General features: G+C 46.6%; 1 protein-coding gene across 2 annotated transcripts in view; it reads left to right on the plus strand.

Moving 5' to 3' along the window:
- The window catches only part of PPP1R9A (protein phosphatase 1 regulatory subunit 9A), a 367,558-nt gene that overhangs the window by 195,750 nt on the left and 144,829 nt on the right, over positions 1-26,979 (plus strand). For both annotated transcript variants that reach the window (XM_063921405.1, XM_063921406.1), the window contains exons 5-6: positions 40-144; positions 16,490-16,625. In XM_063921405.1, the coding sequence (XP_063777475.1) occupies positions 40-144; positions 16,490-16,625 (241 nt within the window). The remainder of the gene's footprint in view (positions 1-39; positions 145-16,489; positions 16,626-26,979) is intronic.

Genomic DNA, 26,979 nt, shown 5'->3' on the forward strand with positions numbered 1-26,979 from the left:
TTATAAACTGTAATAACCACAATGTGTTGTTATTTCCAGGATCCTCGTCAATGATCAGATCTTAGAAGTAGACGGGATTAGTCTTGTTGGCGTCACCCAAAATTTTGCTGCAACCGTTCTCCGAAACACCAAAGGAAAAGTCAGGTACAGTACAGCCTTTTATCTTGTAATTCTAGTACTCCCCTTTCTTGTGTAATTATACATATATTTGAAAGCCTTGAGTCAGATTTAAGCTATTCTTAGGTGTTCTTTTAATGCCTGTTCTATAAATACCACACTTTTATATGTATACTTCATATGACTTACGACATAAATTAATAGTTAAACGTTAGCTATGTAAGGGGTTTACTGTAAATCCATAAATACATCCGCTAAATAACCAAGACTGCAATACTCGTATCTTTTTCTGCCCTGATGGACCTTACTCACAAAGCCCAAAAGGTGCATTGCAAGTTTGTCTTTGGTGGAACCATCCGAGTTGATCGTATTTAGCACAGCTACGATCTTCTTCCCTGACATGCGGGGGGATGCCCAGCACAGGGCTAGCCCGCCCCGCATGTCAGTCCGGCCCCCCTCGCAGAAGTGCACAACGGCGATGCCTTTGCACTTCAAGAGTAGCTCCCGACCAGCGCAGCTTTAGCGTGCTGGCCGGGAGCTACTCATCGCTCCCTGGCCGCAGCGGCTGCATGTGACGTCACGCAGCCGCTGCGGCCCGCCTCCCCGTTTGGTCCGGCCACGCCTGCGTCGGCCGGACCAAACCCGCAAAACGGCAACCAAACGCCGCCGTTCCGCCCCCTCCCGCCCAGCGATCGCATCCCTGCTACGGCCTTCGGCCGTCTGGCATGTGCCGGCGCACTACAGCGCCAGCGCATGCGCAGCAGGGACCCGTTCGCTCTGCTGCGTTAAAATGCAGCGAGCGAACGGGTCAGAATGACCCCCCATGTGCCTTGGTTTACGCAAGTGTGCTTAGATTTTCACCATGTACATGGGTTTACCGATCAAGTGTTCACCAGTGTGGATTATTAGATCTACACTAAAAAGGTCTACAGTCAATAGGTCTACCACTAATGGTAGACATGCATTAGGTCAACAGGGTCAAAAGGCCAACAAGTTCAAAAGGTCGACATAGAATAGGTAGAAAGAAGGAAAGATCGACATGGTCAAACGGTCGACGGGGTCAAAATGTCGACTTGGAAATGGTTGCACACAAAAAAGGTAGACACTATTTTTGTTTTTTTTTTAAAGTTTTTTGGGGGTGTTTTGTCACTTTTCATCCACAAACAAGCCCTATTAGTGCACCCCGTCCCCTCGCATGGCTCGCTTCGCCTGCCATGCTTCGGGCAAGCTTGCTATTCCCAATCGTAGTCCACGTGAATGGTTTAATTTGAAAAAGTTGAAAAAAATTAAAATAAAAAAATCTGTGTCGACCATTGTCATGTTGACCTTTTCACCCTGTCGACCTTTTCACCCTGTCGACCTAATGCATGCCTATCATTAGTGGTAGACCTATTGACTGTAGACCTTTTTAGTGTAGATCTATAGTCCGGATACCGTGTTCACCGGTCGGTGTGTGCAGTTGGGAGAAGTCAGGATGTTTCTTGCATAGTACAAAGTATACGCAATGATGCTCCCAGTTTTGTGAAATAAGATAGAATCAAGACATCATTTTGCGGAACAAGATTATTGAAACAGAATAAAGGGGTCAAGAGGGTGAATATTTAGGTTGCTTCTTTGTTGCACAGATGGGTGCACGGCTAATGGATAAAGAAGTATTTTTGTATCATGTCTGTGGGAGATCGGGTCTAGGTGCACTCGCCAGATGTAAAGCAAAACTTCAAAAGGTTAAAAATGCCACATTTAATAAACGCAGTCACATCATCTCACTCTCATAATTAGTTTAAGCCATAAATGCATAAATGATGCAAAAGCAGACATTGGGGGTAATTCCAAGTTGATCGCAGCAGGAATTTTTTTTAGCAGTTGGGCAAAACCATGTGCACTGCAGGGGAGGCAGGTATAACATGTGCAGAGAGAGTTAGATTTGGGTGGGGTGTGTTCAATCTGCAATCTAAATTGCAGTGTAAAAATAAAGCAGTCAGTATTTACCCTGCACAGAAACAAAATAACCCACCCAAATCTAACTCTCTCTGCACATGTTACATCTGCCCCATCTACAGTGCACATGGTTTTGCCCAACTGCTAAAAAATGTCCTGCTGCGATCAACTTGGAATTACCCCCATTGTCAGGGATGTAATGAAGTCTGAGTTCAGCGGCCGCACAGGTTGCCGGCTGAACTCAGAATTGTTTTAAAGGGGCAATCATGTACAAGGCTAACTTGATTGCCTCTTTAAATAAACTTCCGGGTTCGGACGGAATCCCGCACGGCCGCCGACCTCGGACTTCATTACATCCCACCCACAATTTTAAGAAAGGAGTGGTCTAGTTTATGTGATCTCCACACACCCCACACTTCAGGATTGTAGACAAATGTCACGGGTACGCTTTGATGTGCACTTGGCGAACCATACAAACCCAATACAGTACCAGTACAAACCCAATGCCATTTCATGAATGAGGTCCCATGTCTTCCTTTCTAATGGCTGTCAGCACATGCTTACATTTCACAAGATAAACTAATAGAGAGCATAGAGCATTCTGGAATGTATGAAATGAGGTGCTGGAGTCCATCCATTCTATAGGAGACAGTGGCTGATAAATGCAATTGTAAATAATAGCCAGTCTTTGGTAACAATAGGAAAGACAATGATTGACAGGTGCAGAAACTGCTAGGTACTGTATGTAAAACTAACTACATTTTAGTGTGGAATCTTCATCACAGGCAGCCTCTTACGTCACCATGGACATCCCACCATAGGTGAGGGAAACTTTTGGTCCATTGCAATAAATGTCATATCGCACAGATAGAATTTTAAGAAATGTGTTGTAATGCCATTTTCCTATCACGATACTGAGAGACAATGTTGTCTCTTCATATAAAAAGGAACAAGAAACAATAAGTTGGATGATGAAATGTAGATTGGATTATTCAGCACAAAATATTGCATGTCACAGAGGTCATCGGCTCAATTTGTTGTTGCAGACTGAAGGAGACAGTGGATGGGTCAGGGGGATTTGTTGCCTGTTCCCTGAGAACAGTGAAATTCAGAATAATAGAGTTCCATTAAATGCCACCTACAGTACATGACAGTCCTTGGAGTCGCTATTTTTAGAGGTGAATATTTCAGCAAAATTTTGGCAAAAAAAAAAAAATACAAAAAAACAATTTTTTTTAATTGCATCTTGTGCTTCAAATAAAAAATTCAGTAAAAAATAAATAAAAGGAAAACCTACATCCCATGACGCATATCACAGGACTTTTACATAATGAAAGTAAAAAAAAAAAAAAAACTAGGGAGGTCATGAGCGCTGGATACTCAGCAGTCCCAATGTTAGAGAGGCCATGAGCACTGGATCCTCAGTAACCCCAATGTTAGAGAGGCCACAAGTTCTGGATCCTCAGCAGCCCCAATGCTAGAGAGGACACGAGTTCTGGATCCTCAGTAGCCCCAATGCTAGAGAGGCCATAAGCACTGGATCTTCAGCAGCCCCAATTCTGGAGAGGCCACGAGCACTGGATTCTTAGCCAACCCAATGCTAAGGAGGCCACAAGTGCTGGATCCTCAGCAGCCCAAATGCTAGAGAGGTCACCAGCCCAGTATCCTCAGCAGCACCGATGCCAGAAAGGCCACTAGCACTGGATCCTCAGCATCCCCAATGCTAGAGAGGCAACAACTGCTGGATCCTCAGCAGCCTCAATGAGAGAGGCCACAAGCAGTGGATGCTCAGCAACCCCAATGCTAGAGGGGCCACTAGTCCTGGATCCCCAGCAGCCCCAATGCTAAAGAGGCTACGAGCACTGGATCCTCAGCAGCCCAAATATCAGAGAGGCCACGACTGTGGGATCCTCAGCAGCCTCCATGGCAGAGAGGCCACTAGCACTGGATCCTCAGCAGTTCCAATGCTAGAGAGGCCACTAGCACTGGATCCCCAGCAGCCCCAATGCTAAAGAGGTCACAAGTGCTGGATCCTCAGCAGGCCAAATATCAGAGAGGCCACAAGTGCTGGATTCTCAGCAGCCCCAATGCTAGAGAGGCCATGAGCACTGGATACTCAGCAGCCCCAATGCTAGAGAGGCCACCAGCACTGGATACTCAGCAGCCCCAATGCTAAAGAGGCCACCAGCACTGGATCCTCAGCAGCCCCAATGCTAGAGAGGCCTGGAGCACTGGATCCTCAGCAGCCCCAATGCCAGAGAGGCCACAAGCGCTGGATCCTCAGCAGCTCCAATGCCAGAGAGACCACAAGCGCTGGATCCTCAGGAGCTCCAATGCCAGAGAGGCCACTAGCACTGGATCCTCAGCAGTCCAAATGCTAGAGAGGCCACTAGCACTGGATTCCCAGCAGCCCCAATGCTAGAGAGGCCACCAGCACTGGATCCCCAGCAGCCCCAATGCAAAAGAGCCCACGAGTGCTGGATCCTCAGCAGGCCAAATATCAGAGAGGCCACGAGTGCTGGATCCTCAACAGCCCCAATGCTAGAGAGGCCATGAGCACTGGGTACTCAGCAGCCCCAATGCTAGAGAGGCCACCAGCACTGGATCCTCAGCAGCCCCAATGCTAAAGAGGCCATGAGCACTGGGTACTCAGCAGCCCCAATGCTAGAGAGGCCACCAGCACTGGATACTCAGCAGCCCCAATGCTATAGAGGCCACCAGCAGTGGATCCTCAACAGCCCCAATGCTAGAGAGGCCCCCAGCACTGGATCCTCAGCAGCCCCAATGCTAGAGCGGCCTGGAGCACTGGATCCTCAGCAGTCCCAATGCCAGAGAGGCCACAAGCGCTGGATCCTCAGCAGCCCCAATGCCAGAGAGGCCACAAGCGCTGGATCCTCAGCAGCCCCAATGCCAGATAGGCCACAAGTGCTGGTGCCTCTATGGGCCTCTCAGATGCTACTCATTCCACAATGATACATGGTAGGGCTCTTCCTGACCATCCTGGGCAGTGCAGACTGGCGTAATAAATGAGATTGGAATCATCTGTCCATCGTGCTCCCCCCAATAATTATGAATTACACTCTATTTAAAAATAACTCCCTCAAGCCCCACAGCAAATAAAAAACCTCCACCCAATAGCGCCTTCATTGATCAGAATATCACACACGGCCTAGTAAAGGGAAGTTGTGTTAAACATTTTTATAGGTCCACCTGCTTCTTATAGAATCACAAACCTACAGTATATTTATCTCAATACTTCCAGGACCACAAATCTGTGGAACGTACTTCACATTATGCTGCACAAAGCAACCAGTTTACTTTATGCCACAGTGCCTCTAGTTCATATTATGCAACGGTGTCACCAGTTCACTTTATGCCTCATGACATTTTCTCTTACGTCCTAGAGGATGCTGGGGACTCCGTAAGGACCATGGGGTATAGACGGGATCCGCAGTAGATAGGGCACCTAAAAAGAACTTTGACTATGGGTGTGCACTGGCTCCTCCCTCTGTGCCTCTCCTCCAGACCTCAGTTAGATCTTGTGCCCAGAGGAGAATGGGTGCACTGCAGAGAGCTCTCCAGAGTTTTCTGTTGAAGAAGAATTTTGTTAGGTTTTTTATTTTCAGGGAGTCCTGTTGGCAACAGGCTCCGTGCATCGTGGGACTGAGGGGAGAGAAGCAGGGCTGGCTTGTCAAGTTGGGCACTGCTTCTAAGGCTACTGGACACCATTAGCTCCAGAGGGAGTCGGAACACAGGTCTCACCTGGGGTACGTCCCGGAGCCGCGCCGCCGTCCTCCTCACAGATGCCGAAGATAGAAGCCGGATGAGAAGGCAGAAGACATCTTAGGCGGCAGAAGACATCAGATCTTCATGAGGTAAGGCGCGCAGAGTTAAGCTGCGCGCCATTGCTCCCAGTCACACACACACAGTGCAGCACTGAAGGGTGCAGGGCGCAGGGGGGGGGGGGGGGGAGGGGGGGCGCCCAGGGCAGCAATAAACCTCACAATTGGGCACATGCAGATTGATTAGGCTGCAGAGGCAGTAAATCTATGATCCCCCTCCATTTTAATTGAAAAATCACTGGGACCGAAGCCCGCCGTCGGGTGGGCGGGGCTTGAGCCTCAGCACTAACCAGCGCCATTTTCTCCACAGAAGCTGCATGAGGAAAACGCTGGCTCCCTGGTCTCTCCCCTGCTGAACTTCACAGGCTGGAAAAAAGAGGAGGGGGGCATATTAACGACGCAGTGAGTGGGAATTGGTATATTATATATAGAAAAGCGCTATCTGGTCATATTTTTTCCAGTGTTTTTAAGCGCTGGTGTGTGCTGGCATACTCTCTCTCTGTCTCTCCTTAGGGCCTGGTTGGGGTTTTGTCCCCTTATAGGTTAATCCCTGTGTGTGTGGGGTGTCGGTACATGCGTGCCGACATGTCTGAGGCGGAAGGCTTCTCCAAGGAGGAGGTGGAGCAAATGAGTGGTGTGTCCCCGTCGGTTGTGCCGACTCCGGATTGGATGGACATGTGGCATATGTTGAATGCAAGTGTGGCATCTTTACATAAAAGGCTTGATAAGGCTGAATTAGGGGGGACATCAGGGGGTCAATCCTCGGATTGGACCGACTCACAGGGCCCGTCAGGGTCTTAAAAGCGTCCCTTAACACAAGACACTACTACCGACACGGATTCTGATTCCAGTGTCGACTACGACGAAGTAAAATTGCACCCTAGGGTGACTAGAACCATTCAGTGTATGATTGTGGCAATAAGGGATGTGTTGCATATTGAGGATGAACCCTCGGTCCCCGACACAAGGGTACACATGTTTAAGGAAAAGAAACAGATTATTAACTTTCCCACATCTCATGAATTAAATGAATTCTTTGGAAAAGCTTGGGAGACTCCGGAAAAGAGACCGCAGATCCCCAAAAGAATTTATATGGCATACCCCTTCCCTAAGCAGGACAGGGAGATTTGGGAATCACCCCCCACTGTGGACAAGGCCCTGACGCGCCTGTCCAAGAAAGTGGCGCTACCGTCTCCTGACACAGCGGCCCTTAAGGACCCTGCAGATCGCAGGCAAGAAACTACCTTAAAGTGTATTTATTCTCATACAGGTGCTGTGCTAAGGCCGACAATTGCGTCGGCATGGGTGTGTAGCGCAATTGCAGCTTGGACAGATGAGCTGACAGATCAATTTGATAATATGGATAAGGATACTATATTCTTAACTCTAGCCCATATAAAAGACGCAGTCTTATTTATGAGGGATGCTCAAAGGGACATTGGATTGCTAGCTTCTAGGGCCAATGCCATGTCTATCTCAGCGAGAAGATCCTTATGGACTCGCCAATGGACGGGTGATGCGGATTCCAAAAAACATATGGAAGTACTACCCTATAAGGGTGATGTATTGTTTGGGGATGGGCTGACGGACCTGGTTTCCACAGCTACAGCAGGTAAATCAAATTTTTTACCATATATTCCCCAACAGCAAAAGAAAGTAACACCCTATCAGATGCAGTCCTTTCGGTCGCACAAGTCCAGAAGAGGTCGGGGATCCTCTTTCCTCGCCAGAGGTAAGGGCAGAGGCAAAAGAGCACCTGCTTCGGCAGGTGCCCAGGAACAAAAGTCCTCCCCGGCTGCTCCAAAACCCACAGCATGACGCTGGGGTTCCCCTGAGGGAGTCCGCACCGGTGGGGGCACGTCTTCGACTTTTCAGTCAGGCCTGGGTCAGTTCAGACCTGAATCCCTGGGTGTTGTACATAGTTTCCCAGGGTTACAAATTGGAATTCGATTAGGTGCCCCCGCGCCGATTTTTCAAATCGGCCCTACCAGCTTCCACATCGGAAAGGGATATAGTGTTAGCTGCAATTCAGACGCTGTGTATACAGCAAGTGATCATCAAGGTTCCCCTGCACCAGCAGGGAAGAGGTTACTACTCAACCCTATTTGTGGTCCCGAAACCGGACGGTTCGGTCAGACCTATTTTGAATCTGAAATCCCTAAACCTGTACATAAAAAGATTCAAATTCAAAATGGAATCTCTCAGAGCGATAATAGCCAACATGGAGGAAGGGGAGTTTATGGTGTCTCTGGACATAAAGGATGCGTACCTTCATGTCCCCATATATGCCCCCCATCAGGAATACCTGAGATTCGCTGTACAGGATTGTCATTACCAATTTCAGACGTTGCCGTTTGGACTCTCCACGGCCCCGAGGATTTTCACCAAGATAATGGCGGAAATGATGGTGGTCCTGCGCAAGCATTGAGTCACAATTATCCCATACTTGGACGATCTCCTGATAAAAGCGAGATCCAAGGGAGAAATTGCTGAGCAGTGTGGCGCTCTCTCTGAGAGTGCTCCAGCAACACGGTTGGATTCTAAATCTACCGAAGTCACAGTTGATTCCGACAACTCGACTACCGTTCCTAGGTATGATACTGGATACGGAACAAATGAAGGTCTTCCTCCCAATAGAGAAAGCCCAGGACATCCAGAACATGGTCAGAGACCTGCTAAAACCGAAAAGGCTGTCTGTTCACCAATGCACTTGAGTTCTGGGAAAATGGTGGCAGCCTACGAGGCCATTCCCTTCGGAAGGTTCCATGCAAGGACTTTTCAATGGGACCTTCTGGACAAGTGGTCCGTGTCCCATCTGCACTTACATCGGAAAATAGCTCTGTCCCCAGGGGCCAGAGTGTCCCTCCTGGGGTGGTTGCAAAGTGCTCACCTCCTGGAGGGTCGCAGGTTCGGAATTCAGGATTGGATCCTGGTTACCACGGACGTGAGCCTCCGAGGATGGGGAGCGGTCACACAGGGAAAAAATTTTCAGGGTCTTTGGTCAGACCAGGAGTCCTGTCTACACATCAGTGTGTTGGAACTCAGGGCCATTTACAACCGCCTTCGACAAGCGGAGAGTTTTCTTCGAAACCTACCGGTTCTGATTCAGTCAGACAATGTCACAGCAGTGGCTCATGTGAACCGCCAAGGCGGGACACGAAGCAGAGTCGCGATGGCGGAAGCCACAAGGATCCTTCGCTGGGCGGAAAATCATGTAAGCGCTCTGTCGGCTGTCTTCATTCCGGGAGTGGACAACTGGGAAGCAGACTTCCTCAGCAGACACGATCTCCATCCAGGAGAGTGGGGACTTCAGCAAGAAGTCTTTGCAGACGTAACGCGTCTTTGGGGAACTCCTCAAATAGACATGATGGCGTCACGCCTCAACAAAAAGCTTCGGAGGTATTGTGCCAGGTCTCGGGACCCTCAGGCAGTAGCAGTAGACGCTCTGGTAACACCGTGGGTGTTCAAATCGGTCTACGTGTTTCCTCCTCTTCCTCTCATCACAAAAGTGTTGAGGATCATAAGACGAAGAAGAGTACAGACGATACTCGTTGTCCCAGACTGGCCTCGAAGGGCCTGGTACTCGGATCTACAAGAGATGCTCACAGGAGAGCCCTGGCCTCTTCCTCTCAGGGAATACCTGTTGCAACAGGGGCCCTGTGTATTTCAAGACTTACCGCGGTTACGTTTGACGGCATGGCGGTTGAACGCCGAATCCTAGCGAAAAAGGGGATTCCGGAAGAGGTCATCCCTACTTTAATAAAGGCTAGGAAGGAGGTGACGGTAAAACATGATCACCGTATCTGGTGAAAGTATGTGTCTTGGTGTGAGTCCAAGAATGCGCCTACGGAAGATTTTCATCTGGGTCGTTTTCTCCACTTCCTACAGACAGGAGTGGATATGGGCCTGAAATTAGGCTCTGTTAAGGTACAGATTTCGGCCCTCTCGATTTTCTTTCAGAAGGAATTGGCTTCTCTTCCAGAAGTCCAGACGTTTGTAAAGGGAGTGCTGCACATCCAGCCCCCTTTTGTGCCTCCAGTGGCACCATGGGACTTGAACGTGGCGTTGCAGTTCTTAAAATCACACTGGTTTGAACCGCTTACCAAGGTTGAGTAGAAGGTGGTCATGCTGTTGGCCTTGGCATCAGCTAGGCGAGTGTCTGAATTGGTGGCTTTGTCACACAAAAGCCCCTACTTGATTTTTCATGTGGATCGAGCTGAATTGAGGACACGTCCGCAATTTTTGCCTAAAGTGGTTTCTTCATTCCATATGAATCAACCTATTGTGGTGCCTGTGGCTACAAGTGACCTGGAGGATTCCAGATACCTGGATGTAGTCAGGGCCTTAAAGATTTATGTAGCCAGAACGGCTAAAATTAGGAAAACAGAGGCTCTGTTTGTCCTGTATGCTGCTAATAAGATTGGCGCACCTGCTTCGAAGCAGACTATTGCTCGCTGGATCTGTAATACGATTCAGCAGGCTCATTCTACGGCTGGATTGCCGTTACCAAATTCGGTAAAGGCCCATTCCACTAGGAAGGTGGGCTCTTCTTGGGCGGCTGCCTGAGGCGTCTCGGCATTACAGCTTTGCCGAGCGGCGACTTGGCGGGGTCAAACACTTTTGCAAAATTCTACAAGTTTGTTACCCTGGCTGATGAGGACCTAGCGTTTGCTCAGTCGGTGCTGCAGAGTCATACGCACTCTCCCGCCCGATTGGATGATTTGGTATAAACCCCATGGTCCTTACGGAGTCCCCAGCATCCTCTAGGACGTAAGAGAAAATAAGATTTTAAACCTACCGGTAAATCTATTTCTCCTAGTCCGTAGAGGATGCTGGGCGCCCGTCCCAGTGCGGAAACTCTGCAAGACTTGTATATAGTTGTTGCTTACATAAGGGTTCTGTTACAGTTGGAATCGGTCTTGGACCGTTACTGTCGTTTGTTCATACTGTTAACTGGTTATGTATGTTCCAGATTACATGGTATGATTGGTGTGGGCTGGTATGAATCTTGCCCTTGGATTGCTAAATCCTGCCTTGTATTGTCCATCTCCTCTGGGCACAGTTCTCTAACTGAGGTCTGGAGGAGGGGCATAGAGGGAGGAGCCAGTGCACACCCATAGTCAAAGTTCTTTTTAGGTGCCCTATCTCCTGCGGAGCCCGTCTATACCCCATGGTCCTTACGGAGTCCCCAGCATCCTCTACGGACTAGGAGAAATAGATTTACCGGTAGGTTTAAAATCTTATTATTTGTTGAACTATGTCCCCTCCCCACAAAAGGCCAGGCTGTGCTGGTGGTCTCATGCTTGTCCTGTTGTTCTAGCAGCTTTCACTGGCTGATTGACAAACACAGCCTCCCCAGCACTGGGTGGAACAGAGCGATGAGGAGGTGGGGGGGTGAAGGGTTAGGGTAGATAAAGATGAATGAGAGAGATGGCAGAATGGGGACAGATATGAAACAGAGAGAGGGGGTTAGGGGAACAGAGATGACAGAGATGGACACAAGGGGAGGGGAGAAAGGAGGGACAGAGATAAGAGAGGAAGATGGCGGTGGGATGTGTGGAGAGGGCACAGTGATAGGACGGCAGTGGAAGACACCTGTCAGCGCTTGGAGCTAGTGCCCTCCACTACCCCTACAGCTGAAGCAAGTTGGGGATCCTTTATACTGTAACCTTTACAGTATTTATTAAAGGGGGTATTTTTGTACTTACATTTTCTCTTACGTCCTAGAGGATACTGGGGTTGCATTTAGTACCATGGGGTATAGACAGGTCCACTAGGAGCCATGAGCACTTTAAGAACTTGATAGTGTGCGCTGGCTCCTTCCTCTATGCCCCTCCTACCAGACTCATTTTAGAAAATGTGTCCGGAGGAGCCGGTCACGCTTATGGAAGCTCCTGTAGAGTTTTTTGCAGTTATTTTATATATTTGTTATTTTCAGGCAGGGCTGGATGGCACCAGCCTGCCTACTTCGTGGGACTTAGAGGGGGGGAACGGCCCAACCTCTTGAAGGGTTAATGGTCCAGTTCCCCACTGACAGGACACTGAGCTCCTGAGGGGACTATTCGCAAGCCCCACCACGGCGAGCGTACATTCCCGCAGCACGCTGCCACCCCTAACAGAGCCAGAACAATGAAGAGTGGTGGGTACTAAGCCGGCGTCCTGGTTAGTGGTGCGCCGTCCATTATGGCGGCATGAGGGTACGTAGACGCACGGCTTCTAACGGGCGTAATGCGTCTCCAGACACAGTACACCGCTGCGTCTCAGTACACTGTACACAGTACCCACACTGGCAAAGCAGCCTTAAAACGGTTTTCTCTCCATTTTAAGCACTAGATTACCTCAGGCAGTATAAAAAAGCGGGAAAACCGCACGCCACTGAAGGGGCGACGCCTTCACTATGAGCGGATCCAGCATCTCACCAGCGCCATTTTCCCTCTGCAGTGGACACAGACGCTGACTGACACGGACGCACAACTCCTCCGGAGTGACTCCAGTTTACCTCAGCGGTACCAGGGAGTCATAGCAGGGGGGGGAGTGATTATTAGTGTACTAAGTTCCCTATCAGGGTACATAGTCTGCGACCCGGCTAAGCTTGGCATTAGCGATAAGGGCGCGGTGGGGGCTGGCTACAAATAACTCTGTGTCTCCCTGAAGGGCTCTTTGTGGGTTAATTGTGCTTAACCTATTCCTGTGTGTGCTGTGACATTTACATTATGTCAGGCAAAGAGTGTGTTTTTTGTACAGTGGAGTGTTCCTCTTCACCAGGGAGCTCACTACTGGGTACTCAGGGCAGTGCACCTTCCCAGGGGCTGAACCGGAGTGGGTTAATTCCATTAAAGGAATGATCTCCAGTATTTCTACAAAATTATCCCGCAATAAGAAAGAGACGCAATACTTAAGACAGACTGTGGATGAGTTTATGAATAGAGACTCAGTCCCCAAACCAGCATCTCAATCCCCTCCCATTTGTCGGCAAAAACGATCTCTGGCCCGTATTCTGCAGTCTGACTCTGACGCTTACAGGTCAGACATGGAGGAGGGTGAGGTGGATTTGGAGGGGGGGGGTGCAGCTCTGTCACAGAGAATAGAGGCTCTTATAGAGGCTATCAGAGATGTTCTGCATATTCCTGATAAGGTGTCAGAGGAGTGTGAGGAATCTTATTTTAATATAAGAAAGAAGTCCTCAGTCACTTTTCCTGTGTCTAAGGAATTGAATACCGTATTTGAAGAACCGTGGGTTAATCCTGATAATAAATTTCAAATCCCTAAAAGGTTGCTCTCATCTTTTCCCTTTCCTCTGGAGGATAGAAAAAAATGGGAAAATCCACCGATAGTGGACGCATCAGTCTCTAGGCTGTCACGAAAAATTGTATTGCCTGTTCCTGGTGCAGCCTCCCTAAAAGACACGGCTGATCGTAAAATTGAGACTACACTCAAGTCATTGTACGCAGCTTCTGGGGTGGCACAAAGACCCACTATTGAATGTGCGTGGATCACAAAAGACAGTGCAAAATGGTCAGGTAACCTAATTGAGGGGTTAGATTCCTTGTCCAGGGGGGATGTTATTTTACTCCTGCAGCATATACAGGACTCTGCGAACTTTATGGTGGAAGCCATAAAAGAGATTGGCTTGCTTAATGCACGCACCACCGCTATGGCAGTGTCAGCACGCAGGGGCTTGTGACTACGCCAGTGGACTGCTGATGCGGACTCCAGGAAAGGCGTTGAAGGCCTACCATTCACAGGAGAGGCCTTGTTTGGAGATGAACTAGACAAATGGATCTCCAAAGCTACTGCGGGTAAGTCTACGTATCTTCCTTCCGCAGCTCCCCCAGCCAGGAAAACCCTATCCAGCTTCAAATTTACAGTCATTTCGGACAGCCAAGTTTAAGGGCAAATCCAGAGGTGCCTCTACGGCCTCCAGCAGCTGCAGGTGCTCAGGAACAGAGCTCAGGTTCTGCTTCCTCAAAGCCTTCAGCATGACGGTGAACCGCGATGCCTGGAAGGCTGTCAGGTGGGAGTCAGACTACAATTCTTCAGTCACATCTGGTCAAGTTCATGCCGTGATCCCTGGGTCATAGATCTTATTTCCCAGGGCTAGAGACTGGAGTTCCAAGAGCTCCCACCTCACAGATTCTTCAAATCAGGCTTACCAGTTTCACAAGAGGCAAGTGTAACTTTACAGCAGGCCATCCAAAAACTGGTACAGACTGAAGTCATTGTTCCAGTTCCACCTCATCTGCAAAACAAGGGGTACTATTCCAACTTGTTCGTAGTAAAAACTGATTAGTTGCTATGGGCAACCATGTTAATAATCGTACAAATCACATTATAACACAATGGGCACTATTACAAAGGCAGGTGAGAATTGTGACACTGAAAACAATAGGTTATATTTTCAGACCCTTACGTGTTTTGGGTTACATAGAAACATAGAAACATAGAATTTGACGGCAGATAAGAACCACTTGGCCCATCTAGTCTGCCCCTTTTTTTTATCCTTTAGGTAATCTCAACCCTTTTTTGAACCTTAATTCAAAAGTTAGTGTTAGATACATGTAATTAACACCAAGCCTAATTGCGGTAGAATGCCTATAGCAACGGACAGAATGCCTATAGCAACAGAATCCTGTAGTAAGAACGGGACTACAAAGGAAAAGTGTTCACGGGCATATGGTGGAATTATTATTGAAAATTCACATTACTGCAGAGTGCATTAAGATAAAAGCTCCTTTCAGCCAAAAAGACTTTCTAGAAACGAGGGAGATGAGATGATTTTTGCTCTGGCACAGAGTAATGTGTATATATTGGATACATTTCAAGACTGCTCAGAGATTTCTTTAGAAAATGAGTTGGCCGAGTTATTAACCTGAGTTCTGTATTCTGATACAAAGGCCATGAAACGTATCTATTCATATATTTATGGAAGGGTTGGACACCTGCTATTTTTGACCATGACACCCCGGTGGCAAATTGATTTTTTTTTATCAAGTAGGGAGAAATTTCCTATTAGTGAGTATGCCAGCTAAATGCCAACTGCAATATAGGCTTTGATAGATGCTTAATGACCCATAGGGTTAATGTGATTTAGCGGCACAGTCGCATACATAAGTGCTTGTGGTTCTTTTATTAATGCAAATCATTTAAATACCGGCTAATGGCAGATCTGTCCTTCAAGTGTCCGATTAAGTGTTACAATGCAAGATTATGGGGCAGATGTATTAAGCCTGGAGAAGAGATAAAGCAGTGATAAGTGGAAGGTGATAACGCACCAGACAATCAGCTCTTAACTGTCAATTTACATATTGGAGCTGATTGGCTGGTGCGTTATCACCTTTCACTTATCACTGCTTTCTCACTTCTCCAGACTTAATCCATCTGCTCCTATGAGACACGCTTGCCGATTGGCCAGCCTTTGCGTGAAATAAATGCAGAACCGACTTCACGTGTAGAAACGCAATGTGTGTTTGATACGTGTTTACCAGCGCTTGATATGTAATATATGCATTTAACATTGTTTGCAAATGTACCTAGATACCCCCTGCATATACATTTGTCTGCGAGATTTTTCTTGCGCCTATTGCGTCCAATTTTCAATTCATGCGGCTTTGCGCACTCCCAGTTCATGCGCCATCCAGTTGGAAAATAACTTGCACAGTTACTTTGGCTGTTAATAGCCGCCTTAATTACGGGGGAAAAATGATAAATCAGCCTGTACCCTAAAGAACTACAGTACAAATACATATTGGATAATAGTATATGTGTGTTACTGGGCTAAAGCTAAATATTTGGGTCTCTTAAAAGGTCTCAAATTGCTGATTCTTCTATTTTTATCAACAGTGAAAGAATATTATAAATCATGTGTTTTTCAGCAAATAAATCTACATTAGGGGTGCAATGTAGTCATTAGCCATATGAAGCCAATTAAGCACCTCTAATTGCCTAATTAACCGTTCGTGGGTTGTTCCAGGTGTTATGAACCAAGTCTTGAAATATTAGCCTTAAAATTAGGATTTTCACGACTTTGCACCTGCCCTGGGGCTGCAAGAATAAAATTACATTAAATCCTCTTAAAAATTAATGTAGCTAATTGAATACCAAAAACCTTGTACCCAGTCATTTTAACTCGCAAATTGGATTAACACGTCTAATTGGATATTTCCCTCAGTCGTCTTTGATTTTAACCCTTCATATTATTCAGAAATAAAATAGGGAGAGGTCCGCTATTTGTACGTCAAAACATTTTAAAAATTACGCTCCCTGAGCCCTAAATTCCTCCGCCAGCCTCAGCACCAGACAGCCGGAGCCAGTTCCCACTAAAGCAATGGGACAACATGCATGGGTTACCCTGCCAGCTCCAGGATTCTCATCCTACAAAGCCACTGTGTGGGATCCCCCATTCATAGGGAGAACCAGAATCAGAATGGTCAGCAGGGGGGCAGGAACCTCTATGAGGGAGCTTTATGACCTTCAACTGACCGTGTACCAAGTATGGTCCAAGTTCAGATGTTTTATAGCACAGGAGTGTATTTGACATTGGATTCATAGTCAGTTGAAAATATGATATTTATGCATTTTTCTTTCTTTTACAGGTTTATAATAGGGCGTGAGAAGCCTGGCCAGATTAGCGAGGTTGCCCAGCTGATCAGCCAGACCCTAGAGCAAGAACGTCGCCAGCGGGAGATGCTGGAACAACATTATGCGCAGTATGACGCGGATGACGACGAGGTAATGCGGCAAAAGTTTGCTACCAGGATATACTTGTTTTCATAATTGCCGTAATGAACGGTTTTGACATACCGTTTATAAAACGTTTGGTAATATGCTATACAAATGCTGAGCTCAGTTTAATAATGGGCAGATGTGTGTTCTAGAATGTATATAATTGGAGAGTCCAGTCCCATTAGAACGCATTGTATTTTATAGCAGATGCTATAGCTAATCTGTATTATTTTCAAAATACAAAATTGGTTATGCATGTTATTAGAGCTTTAAATCTAGCGGGTATGGGGCAGATTTAACAACAAGTGATATTTTTGTTATCACTCGTTCCTAATCTTATATGGTGCTCCAGCCAATCAGCTGCTGGCATTTTTCAACCAGGTGTCCGGATGATAGGTCGACAGTCAACAGGTCAACATCAAATGGTAGACATGACCATGGTTGACACATGAAAGAGTCGCCATGAGTTTGTTTCTTTTTTCAACCTTTTGATACTTTACGATACACGTGGACTACGACTGGGAATAGTAACCTGCCTGAAGCATGGTGAACGAAGCGAGCCATGTGAGGGATGTGGTGCACTAATTGTGGTTCCACATGCTGAAAGGTAACATTTTAAACAAAAAAAAACATCAAAAGCTCATGTCAACTTTTTCATGTGGTGACAATTTCCATGTCGACCTTTTCATCCCTTTGACCTTTTCACCATTTTTGACCTTGTGCATGTCGACCTATTGGCCCATAACCCTTCAAACACATGACAGGAGATGATTGGTTGGAGCATCATTTAAGATTAGTAACGTGATTACAAGAATATCACTTGATAATCTGCCGCTAAGTCACTGAAAACTTGTTGCTGCATGCATCTCCTAGCCTGGTGGTTCCCAAATATGATGTTCAAGACACCCCAGAAGTCCAGGTTTTATGGATATCCATGCTTAGGCCCAGGTGACTTAATTAATACATCAGTTAGTTTGATTATATCATCTGTGCACAGTGTATTTCGGGTAGGTGTGGCCATGCCCCATGAATTTGGCCACACCTCCCCACCACCCAGGCCAGTCATTTTACTCTACACCACTGCTCACTGCTCCCAACTAGAGATGTCCGAATGGCTCTGGAACAACATTTTGAAAATTCAGCACAATTTTTCAATCCACCAATCAGGTTTGACCACGTTCTGCCAATGGAATCAGTTCACCCATTATTGAGTCGGTGTGCATATTGCAACATATTAAGCTTAAACTTATACTTTAAAAATACAAAAATGACAACTAAATTCGAACTACAAATACATTTAACATAAAAAAGTTCAAATACATTTTTATTATATCAAGGATATTATTTACATAGGGTTCATAATAAACAGCATGTTTAAGGGTTTTGGTGAAATTTTTGGAGCATATGTTGTTGGGAGAATAGGGATTGGTGTGGGGTATGTAAGAATGGGAAAGGGAAAGGTACTGTAGCTAAAGAGAGTAAGTCATCACAGTTTTGGTGATGCCCAAGAGTATTTCTGACCCGTTTCCAGGTCTATTTAAACCATCATGAGCGGAGTATGAACTGAAGCCAGCTGGGACAGAGCTGCAGCCTATTAATATCGCTGGTGCATTTTCATCCTCGTCCTCAACTACTCTATACTCTAAAACACTTCACTGTCCTACTACTTGTAATCACTGTAGGTGTCCAACAAAGCAATTTTTATTTATTTACTGATGTATTAACGGTTTCTTATATAGCGCAACATATTCCGTTGCACGTTACAACTGGAACAACAAGCTTACAATCTAAAATGAAATAGGCATTGATACACAAGGATAGGTGCTATCTATTGCATCATGGTCCAACAGAGGTTCTTAATGAGCTGTATGGTATGGTCACCCAGCAATGTTGGCCAAGGGTCAGGAGGGTGTGAAAGTGAAGAAAGATAAAATATGTGAGGTTCTGTGTGGACTGTACAGAAGGGATGTAATTAAATAGGAAGGCATTGAAGGTTATGTGGGTGGGTCCGGAATTTGATAAGCTTGCCTGAAGAGGTGAATTTTCAGGGAACGTTTGAAGGATTGGAGACTAGAGGTCAGTCTTATTGTGCGTGGAAGGCATTCCACAGAGTGGGTGATGCCCGGATAAAGTCCTATAAGGGATGTAATTATGTGACCGACGGTCACATAACCTCCCACTGCATCCTGAACAATTAAAATACCGATAGTCGGCATGCGGACTAGAAGGGACTATTCCCACTCGTGGGTGTCCATGACACCCATAGAGTGGGAATGCCCGCAGCATGACGAGCGCAAGGGGCTTCGTTGCGCTCGCTCTCCCTTCCACAGGCATTCTGCGGCCGGGATCTCGGTGAGGGGATGCTGACCACCAGGATCCTTACCACCGGTATCGCGGCCCCAACACTCCTGTAATTTTGAATGGGAGCGAGTAATGCATGTGGATGAGAGATGTAGATCTTGTGCAGAGCAGAGAGGTTGGGTAGGGAGATATGTTGAGATGAGTGAAGTGATGTACGTTGGTGCAGTTTGGTTAGTAGCCTTGTATGTAAGTGAAAGTACTTTATATTGAATACAGTAGAATACCGGTAACCAATGGAGGGACTGTCAGAGCGGATCTGCAGACGATGAACGTCTAGCGAGGAAGATTAGCCTCGCCTCTGCATTCAAAATGGATTGTAGTGGTGAGAGTCTCGTTTTGGGAAGACCAGTTAGGAGACTATTACAATAATCAATGCGGGAGATAATGAGAGCGTGGATTAGAGTTTTTGCAGTGTCTTGTGTAAGATATGGTCGTATTTTGGATATGTTTTTTAGATGCATGTAACATGATCTTGAGACAGATTGAATGTGGGGAACAAAGGACAGATCAGAGTCAAGGATGACACCTAGGCAGCGAGCTTGTGGGGTAGGGTTGATTGTCGAGTTCTCAACAGTGATAGAGATATCAGGTAGGTAACTACTATTGGCCGGTGGAAATATAATTAATTCTGTTTTGGAAATATTAAGTTTGAGGTGATGAGATGTCATCCAAGATGAAATGGCAGAAAGACATTCAGTGACACAGCCCAGTACAGATAGGGACAAATAAGGGGAGGATAGGAAGATTTGAGTATCATCCGCATACAGATGATACTGAAATCCAAAAGAGCTGATTAGTCTACAAATAGATGAGGTATAGATTGAGAAAAGCAGAGGACCCAAGACTGAGCCTTGCGGTACTCCAACTGAGAGAGGTAGCGAAGAGGAGGTGGAATCAGAGAAACGGACACTGTAAGAGCGATTAGATAGGTGGTTGAGAACCAAGAAAGGGCTGTGTCTTTAAGACCTAGGGATTGTAGTGTTTGTATGAGAAGAGAGTGGTCAACAGTGTCAAAATCAGCAGAGAGACCGCTAATCTGTTACTGTAAGGCTGTATGTAGGTGCAGTACCTTACCGGAACCCCGGTCAAGCCCCAAGTGTTCCCCTTCCACTCCCCACTGTCTCCACCACTTCAGCAATTCCCCCATCCCACCTAAATATTCCACATCCTCTATTTTTCGCCCAGCTGCTTCTCTTCACACTCAGCGTTGTGACATCATAACGTACACCTGGAGCAGGCAAGAGAAAAACGGAAACCAGGCTTCCCTTTGTTGTGCTTTAGGACATCTTTTATTGCACTGGGAACTTATCTAAATAGCTTAGAAGAGACTGTGCCCCCAATATGTACTGTGCCCTGGCTAGCGGTACTGATTGCACTGCGCTCAGTATGGTCTGTGTAGCAGATAATTGCAGTTCTGCAAAATCATGTTTTTACTAGTTACCAGCCCGTCAAAATGACGGCACAACATAACAGTACTGTCAGCGCCAAATTGTGTAACACTTGAAGTTCTCTGTCGGGCGCCATCTACTGGCAAAACTAATTCCCCTCATAGAGGTGAGAAGCAGGGTTAGCTTTTTATTATATAGAACGATGCAATTTGTGAATCATGAGATCTGCTAAAGCCAAAAAGCACATTTGTTTATTTATTAATTTATTTATTTATTATTAATTTATTAAGAGGTATTATTATAGCGCACATATAATCTGCCTTGTTTCACAAGAATTTTTCAGTCATTCACATAAATTCTCGCCCCAGTGGAGCTTACAATCTAAATTCCCTACCACACAGACACATGTACAAACTAGTGTTCATTTTTTTGTCAAAAACCAATTAACCTCATGGTATGTTTGGTAATTTTTGGAACCAGCACAAACACTCATGCAGAAGGACCATGACCAGGTATTGAATTCATGACCTTAGTGCTGTGCGGCAGTGGTGCTAACCACTACGCTAACCGCGCTGTCCTATTAAATGCCATGTTTAACACCTCAGTTTCAATCCGCCATTCCAATTTTGTAAATGGTAAGCCTACATCGCAGGTGCCTTCTGTCTGGTTTTGCGTACTTAAGACCCCATATTTTTCCTAGGTCTAAATACTCACAGCTCTTTCGTGGGCTGTGTTAGCGTTTGTTTTGTACGCACAGAATTCCGAGGATGTCAGAGAGCCAACCAATGCCCCGGGGATTGCACCGGAATCTGCTCTACAGTCGTCATTCTAATTACGGATCGGATCAGCGGCCTCGGCTTTTATAAAACGGCAGTTTAAAATCTCCACTAATACAGAGCTAGTAATAAATATTTACTGCTGCAGATAATTAAATTACACAGCAGCAGTGCAGGGAATTTTAATTAGACAGGTGCTTGTATTTGGCTTTACAATCAGCACCATGTTGCAGATGAAATATGGGTAAGAAAACAATCTGGTATTTCATCAGTGTTTTTAGTGTGTGCCGCTTAAGCTTTTCTTTTCCATTTATCATCTGAGTCTTCAATTAAAAAAGAAAAATGGCTTTTATCCCTCAGCAGATCAGATGTGTGCTGTGACTCTTTCTCCTTTGTTTTTATATTTTTTCTATTAACCCTCTGAGCACAACGCACATAAAATTGACAGACAAGAGCTTCCAGCAAGACTTATGGGTTTATTTTCTCCAAAACCTGGCTTACTTCAATGGCTTGTAATCACTATATGGATGGCCAGTTGGGCCATGAGTTTGCAGCGGAAAGGTCATACTGAAGGGTGCTCCATAGGATGTTACATGCCCAACAAGCCAGTCTGTCAGATCTCTGCATTGCTGAAGGTTCCCGGGTCACCTGTAAGAGCTCTTATGGGGCCTAATTCAGACCTGATCGTAGCCGTGCCAAATTTTGCACGGCTACGTACAGCCACCCTGACATGCAAGGGGACGCCCAGCGCAGGGCTAGTCCGCCCCGCATGTCTGGCCCTTTCCCCGCTGCACAGGTGCAAAAGCATCGCACGGCTGCGATGCTTTTGTACCTGAAGAGTAGCTCCCTTCCGGCGCAGCTCCTGCGCGCTGGCAAGGAGCTACCCGTTGCTCTCCGGGCCGCCCCCAACTCGGTCCGGGCAAGCCTGCGTTGCCTGGGCCGCACCCCCAAAACGCCGGCCCACCCAGCGAACGCCTCTGCCTGTCAATCAAGAGCTGCCAATCGCATGCGCAGTTCAGACTTGATCGCCCGCTGAGCGAAAACGCACAGTAGCGATCAGGTCTGAATTAGGCCCCTAGTGAAGTGGAGATATCTAGGAGCAATAATAGGTCAGCTGCATAGCGACGAGCTACATAAGCTCACAGAATGGGACGGCCGAGTCTCGGTTACACCACTCTCTACTGACTTCCAAACTGCCTCTGGAAGCAATGTCAGGATAAGAACACTTGGACGCTTCATGGATTGGGATGAGATGTGCAACAAATACATTTGGTAGGTGATCAGTTGTGAGGCCAATTTTACAAACACACACATACTGTACACACATGAGATGTTACATACATTATGATTCAAACACATATACCAGCTATCTAAAATTGCCATCATCCATTATACTTAGGTCATATTTTTGGAGCTGTGTTTTCTGGATTGGTTATGAAATGTCAACAATCATAGTATTGATATTGACCGCGTCAACATTCATCGTGTAAACAATGATTCAATGTTGACATGTTAGAATGGCCTTCTCCTGGAGACTGAAATGTCTCCAGCTGCATCTTACAGGCCCCTGCGATCATGTGACCCTCACCTCTGTGTCAGACCTGGGATCTTCTGGCGTTCCAGTAAGTATTTCTCTTACGTCCTAGAGGATGCTGGGGACTCCAAAAGGACCATGGGGTATAGACGGATCCGCAGGAGCTTGGGCACACTATAAAGACTTAAACTGGGTGTGAACTGGCTCCTCCCTCTATGCCCCTCCTCCAGACCTCAGTTAGACTTTGTGCCCAGGAGTGAAGGGACACACACTAGTGGAGCTCTCCTGAGTTTCTCTAAAAGACTTTATGTTAGGTTTTTTATTTTCAGGTAGACCTGCTGGCTACAGGCTCCATGCAGCGTGGGAGTGAGGGGAGAGAAGCAGGACCTACTTCTTCTTAGTTCAAAGGCTCTGCTTCTCGGCTACTGGACACCATTAGCTCCAGAGGGTTCGATCACTTGGTGCGCCTAGCTGCTTGTTCCCGGAGCCACGCCGTCAACCCCCTCACAGAAGCCAGAAGACAGAAGCCGGGTGAGTATTAGAAGAACAGAAGACTTCAGTGACGGCAGCAGACTTCAGTAACCGTGTCCGCTACCCCCGCCAGCTTATCGCAGCGGTCCCGCTGCGCGCCATTTGCTCCCACACACCAACGGCTGGTATCGGGTGCAGGGCGCAGGGGGGGGACGCCCTGGGCAGTATGTTTACTTTATTTTTACACTCCCAGTATACATATACATTGGGTAGAAACTGTATATGGTCCCCTGCCTGCATATAACGGGTTAAATATAGTGGGCTACCGCGCGCCGATAAGGGGCGGGGCTTAGGCCTCACAGAAAGAGACAGCGCCATTTTAAGCAATGTCCCCGCCAAAACGTGTGTACAGCCCAGACTGGGGGGGGGGGGGGGGGGCACATATATGTTAGTGTTATGTAGGAATGTATAACACTATTTAAGTTGAAAATGGGCATGTACTCTTGGTTGTGTATACTCTCTGTGTGCTCCCTGTCAGAAATACACTTGTGTCGACATGTGTGAATGTTCTGTTACTAACGCCTTTGGGGTTCATTGTCGGCATTGCCGACACCTGTTTGGTACTTGATACAGTAGATACTGAGTCAACAGATCGGTTGTGTTATACTTGTTCATAGTAAACACGGTGTGGGAGACACAGTAGTATGTGGGTGATCCTGTCGGCACCAACTGTTATTACCGGGTGTACATTGACATGCTGTAACTAACTTATACCTGTAGATATATATTTATATGTATTTATATTGTTCGGTTCCGTGAGTCTGTAGCTCGAGCACAGACATGGTTATTAAAATTATATATGTATAATTCCCTCGGATCCCTCGGGGTCACAAGTATGTTATTTTGCCTGGTTGCTACTCCCTGCTGTCGACGATTACTAGGTTTTCTGTCGACTATAATGTTTCCTGGTAGAGCCACAACTGCGGATTCAGTACATGGTCATACACATTCAGAACACATTAATGTCACTTGGGTCCCGAAGGTTCCGGACAATCCACTTATATGTATGTTATATGTATATATAAGTGGGATATGTGTGTATATGTGTATTACAATATGTATATTCATCTTATGATTTATAATGAATGCTGAAGTAATAGTATTCTTTCTCATGTGCTGGTCGCTCTGTTGATAAAGCTCTTGGTCGGCCGTGACGAGTGGGTCTCCCGTCCTCTCAAGGAGTCCGAATGTTTTTTCTTTTCCCGCGGCGGAGAGAATTCTGTGGAAGTCAACTCCTGGTCGACACGGGGTCCTGTCACAAAGGATCGGATACAGGAAGCTAAGTGATATTTTATTTCTATTCTTTGGACTTATTTGCATTACATGCACATGATGGAGTGTTTATATTCGGAGGGATATCCGATAGAATTATCCTGCAGAGATAGGGGATTTTCCTTATGTTGGGTCTTCTCTATACATCGCGGCAGGCTGCAGTGCGTATACAGGAGGTGGCCGGGGAAATGCTGAGGCTGACTCCGAGAGATACTGGAGTTTTTTCCCTAGGGTGATGTGCGCTGTTTGGGGATGTCTTAGTTCAGTCACTTTCGGCGGATACTGCTGGTAAATCTAACTTAGTGGGTTAGATTCCCTCACAACGGTTGGTGACGCATTCCTTTGTGGGATGCAGTCGCTTTAACTAGTTCGATACCGTTCTTTTCTTTTCCTTTTCTGTGCAGATGGAAGGTGAAAAGGTAAGTGTTCTGCAGCCTTGTTAGGTTCGCAGAAGCGGAGGTCGTTTTCTGTTTCTCACACATCCACCACATGGTGCTGAGTCTACCTGCCTGGACCCCACTCCGGTGGGGACTCGTCTACTACCTTTCAGTTAGTCCGGGAATAGACCAGGACCCGTGAGTTAATGATAGAATCCGGAGGGGGACTGTCTAGAGTTACAGATGTTTCCCCTCACTGATTTTCTAATAGATCTTACCATTTCCCCTCTGGAAAGGGAGGTAATACGCAAAGCCACTCCAGAGGTGCGTCAGATTCAGGGCCTTGTCCTCCTATTACTGTTGTTACCAATGACGCAGATGTCGGAGGTGGTATCAGGGTAGATACTGAACGGTTGAGGTTCTGTGTTTTCCTGTGGAAAGAGGTCTGAGGATCCTGAGTCAGATCAGATTTGCAGTGCAAATCCTTCTGTATGTTCCGTTGATGAAGAAGTTGGGTGCGGCTTAAGAGGCCTTTTCGGTGAGCAGGGCAAATGCCAGAGTGGTTTTCACGGGACCTGTGGGGTATGTGGTCCGGGTCTCACCGGCACATGCACCGGAGTATAATTCTAATGGCCAGGATATCACTCCTGTGGTGTCTGCTCAGTTCTCACCTCCTAGAGGGACGAAGGTTCGCGATCCAGGATTAGATCCTGGTGTCCATGTATGCAGATCTCCGAGGCTGGGGAGCAGTCCTAGCATGGGAAGTATTTCCAGAGGAAAAGGTCAAGCTGTGAAGCTTGTCTACAATAAGCTTTCTTGAAGTAAGAGCTGTCTTCAACGAACAGATTCTTCCTGATCTGCCCGTGTTAATTCTGTCGGACGACTTGGCAGCAGTGGCGTAAGTCGCTAGAGCGGAACAAGGAGCAAAGCGGCAATGGCAGAAGCTGAAATAGTTTTCCGCTGGGTGGAAAGACTGGTAAACGTTATATTAGCAGTCTTAGTTCCAGAAGTAAACGACAGAGAAATAGATTTCCTCTGCAGACGCGGTCTCCATCCGGGAGAAATACTGTCGTCATCGAGAAGTTTACAGAAGTAATAAGTCTTTGAGGAGTGCCTCAATTGGGCATGTTGGCGTCTTGCCTCAACGAGAGACCTCAGGAATATGGTTCCACGCAGTGCCAGATTAAGGTTCTCATGGGCCTGGAGCTGAAATTTATGAAGGGCCTATTGCGTGCCGCCGCAGGGGGTGTGACCAGCATTGTGGGGGTGTGACTACATATATAAGGGTGTAGCCAATGATGTGGAGGTGTGGTCTGTGCTCTGGGGTGTGACTAGCGCCATCTGGGGAATAGCTACTCATCTACTTTCAACCACCTCAACCTCCCTCCCCTCTGCTTATATGAAGCACACGTCACCTATTTTATTATTGACCAGTGAATAAGAAATACATAAACCCTCCCACAAACTATGGTTTATTAATAAAATGCAACCATCATCACCAAGAATGAAGAAAGCATGTCAAAGCAAATCCAAATTCAAAGACATATTGCTTTCTTTGATATCAAGGATATTAATTTGACAGACTACCAGACAGAGTACCAGAAACGCAACCGTGAATCAATGTTCTAGAAACTTTGTGGGAAAGAATCAGAAAAAAGAGGCCACATTTGAGGTCTCCATCAGGACTGCGCACCAGCACACACAGCTCTCTCTGTGAAGCAGTTTTTGCCAGAGAAACAGCTTTGGTCAATGGAAAATAAGAATGCAGCAATGTGTGGATGCAGAAGGGTAATACATAGGGGTGTATTCAATTTATGTCGGATCCTATCCGACAGAAAGGATCCAACATGAGTGTATTCAATGCTGACCAAACTCAACAGGTTTGTCCCGTTCCCGAAAATGGCAATCCGCCTTTTTTTAAAGCCGGATTGACATTGTCGGAAACGGGGCTAAAACCTGTCTGGTTTGGCCGCACTTCTGACAATTGCGACAGCTTTCCGACAAGTCGGATTTCCTGACTTGTCGGAAAAAATGGGGCCGCATTGAATAGGTTGGGAACTGCCATCTTTCCAACAAAACGGCAGTTTCCGACAACAATTGAATACACCCCATAGTAAAAGA

Source organism: Pseudophryne corroboree, chromosome 5 (assembly GCF_028390025.1).
Source record: "Pseudophryne corroboree isolate aPseCor3 chromosome 5, aPseCor3.hap2, whole genome shotgun sequence".
Lineage (NCBI taxonomy): Eukaryota > Metazoa > Chordata > Amphibia > Anura > Myobatrachidae > Pseudophryne > Pseudophryne corroboree.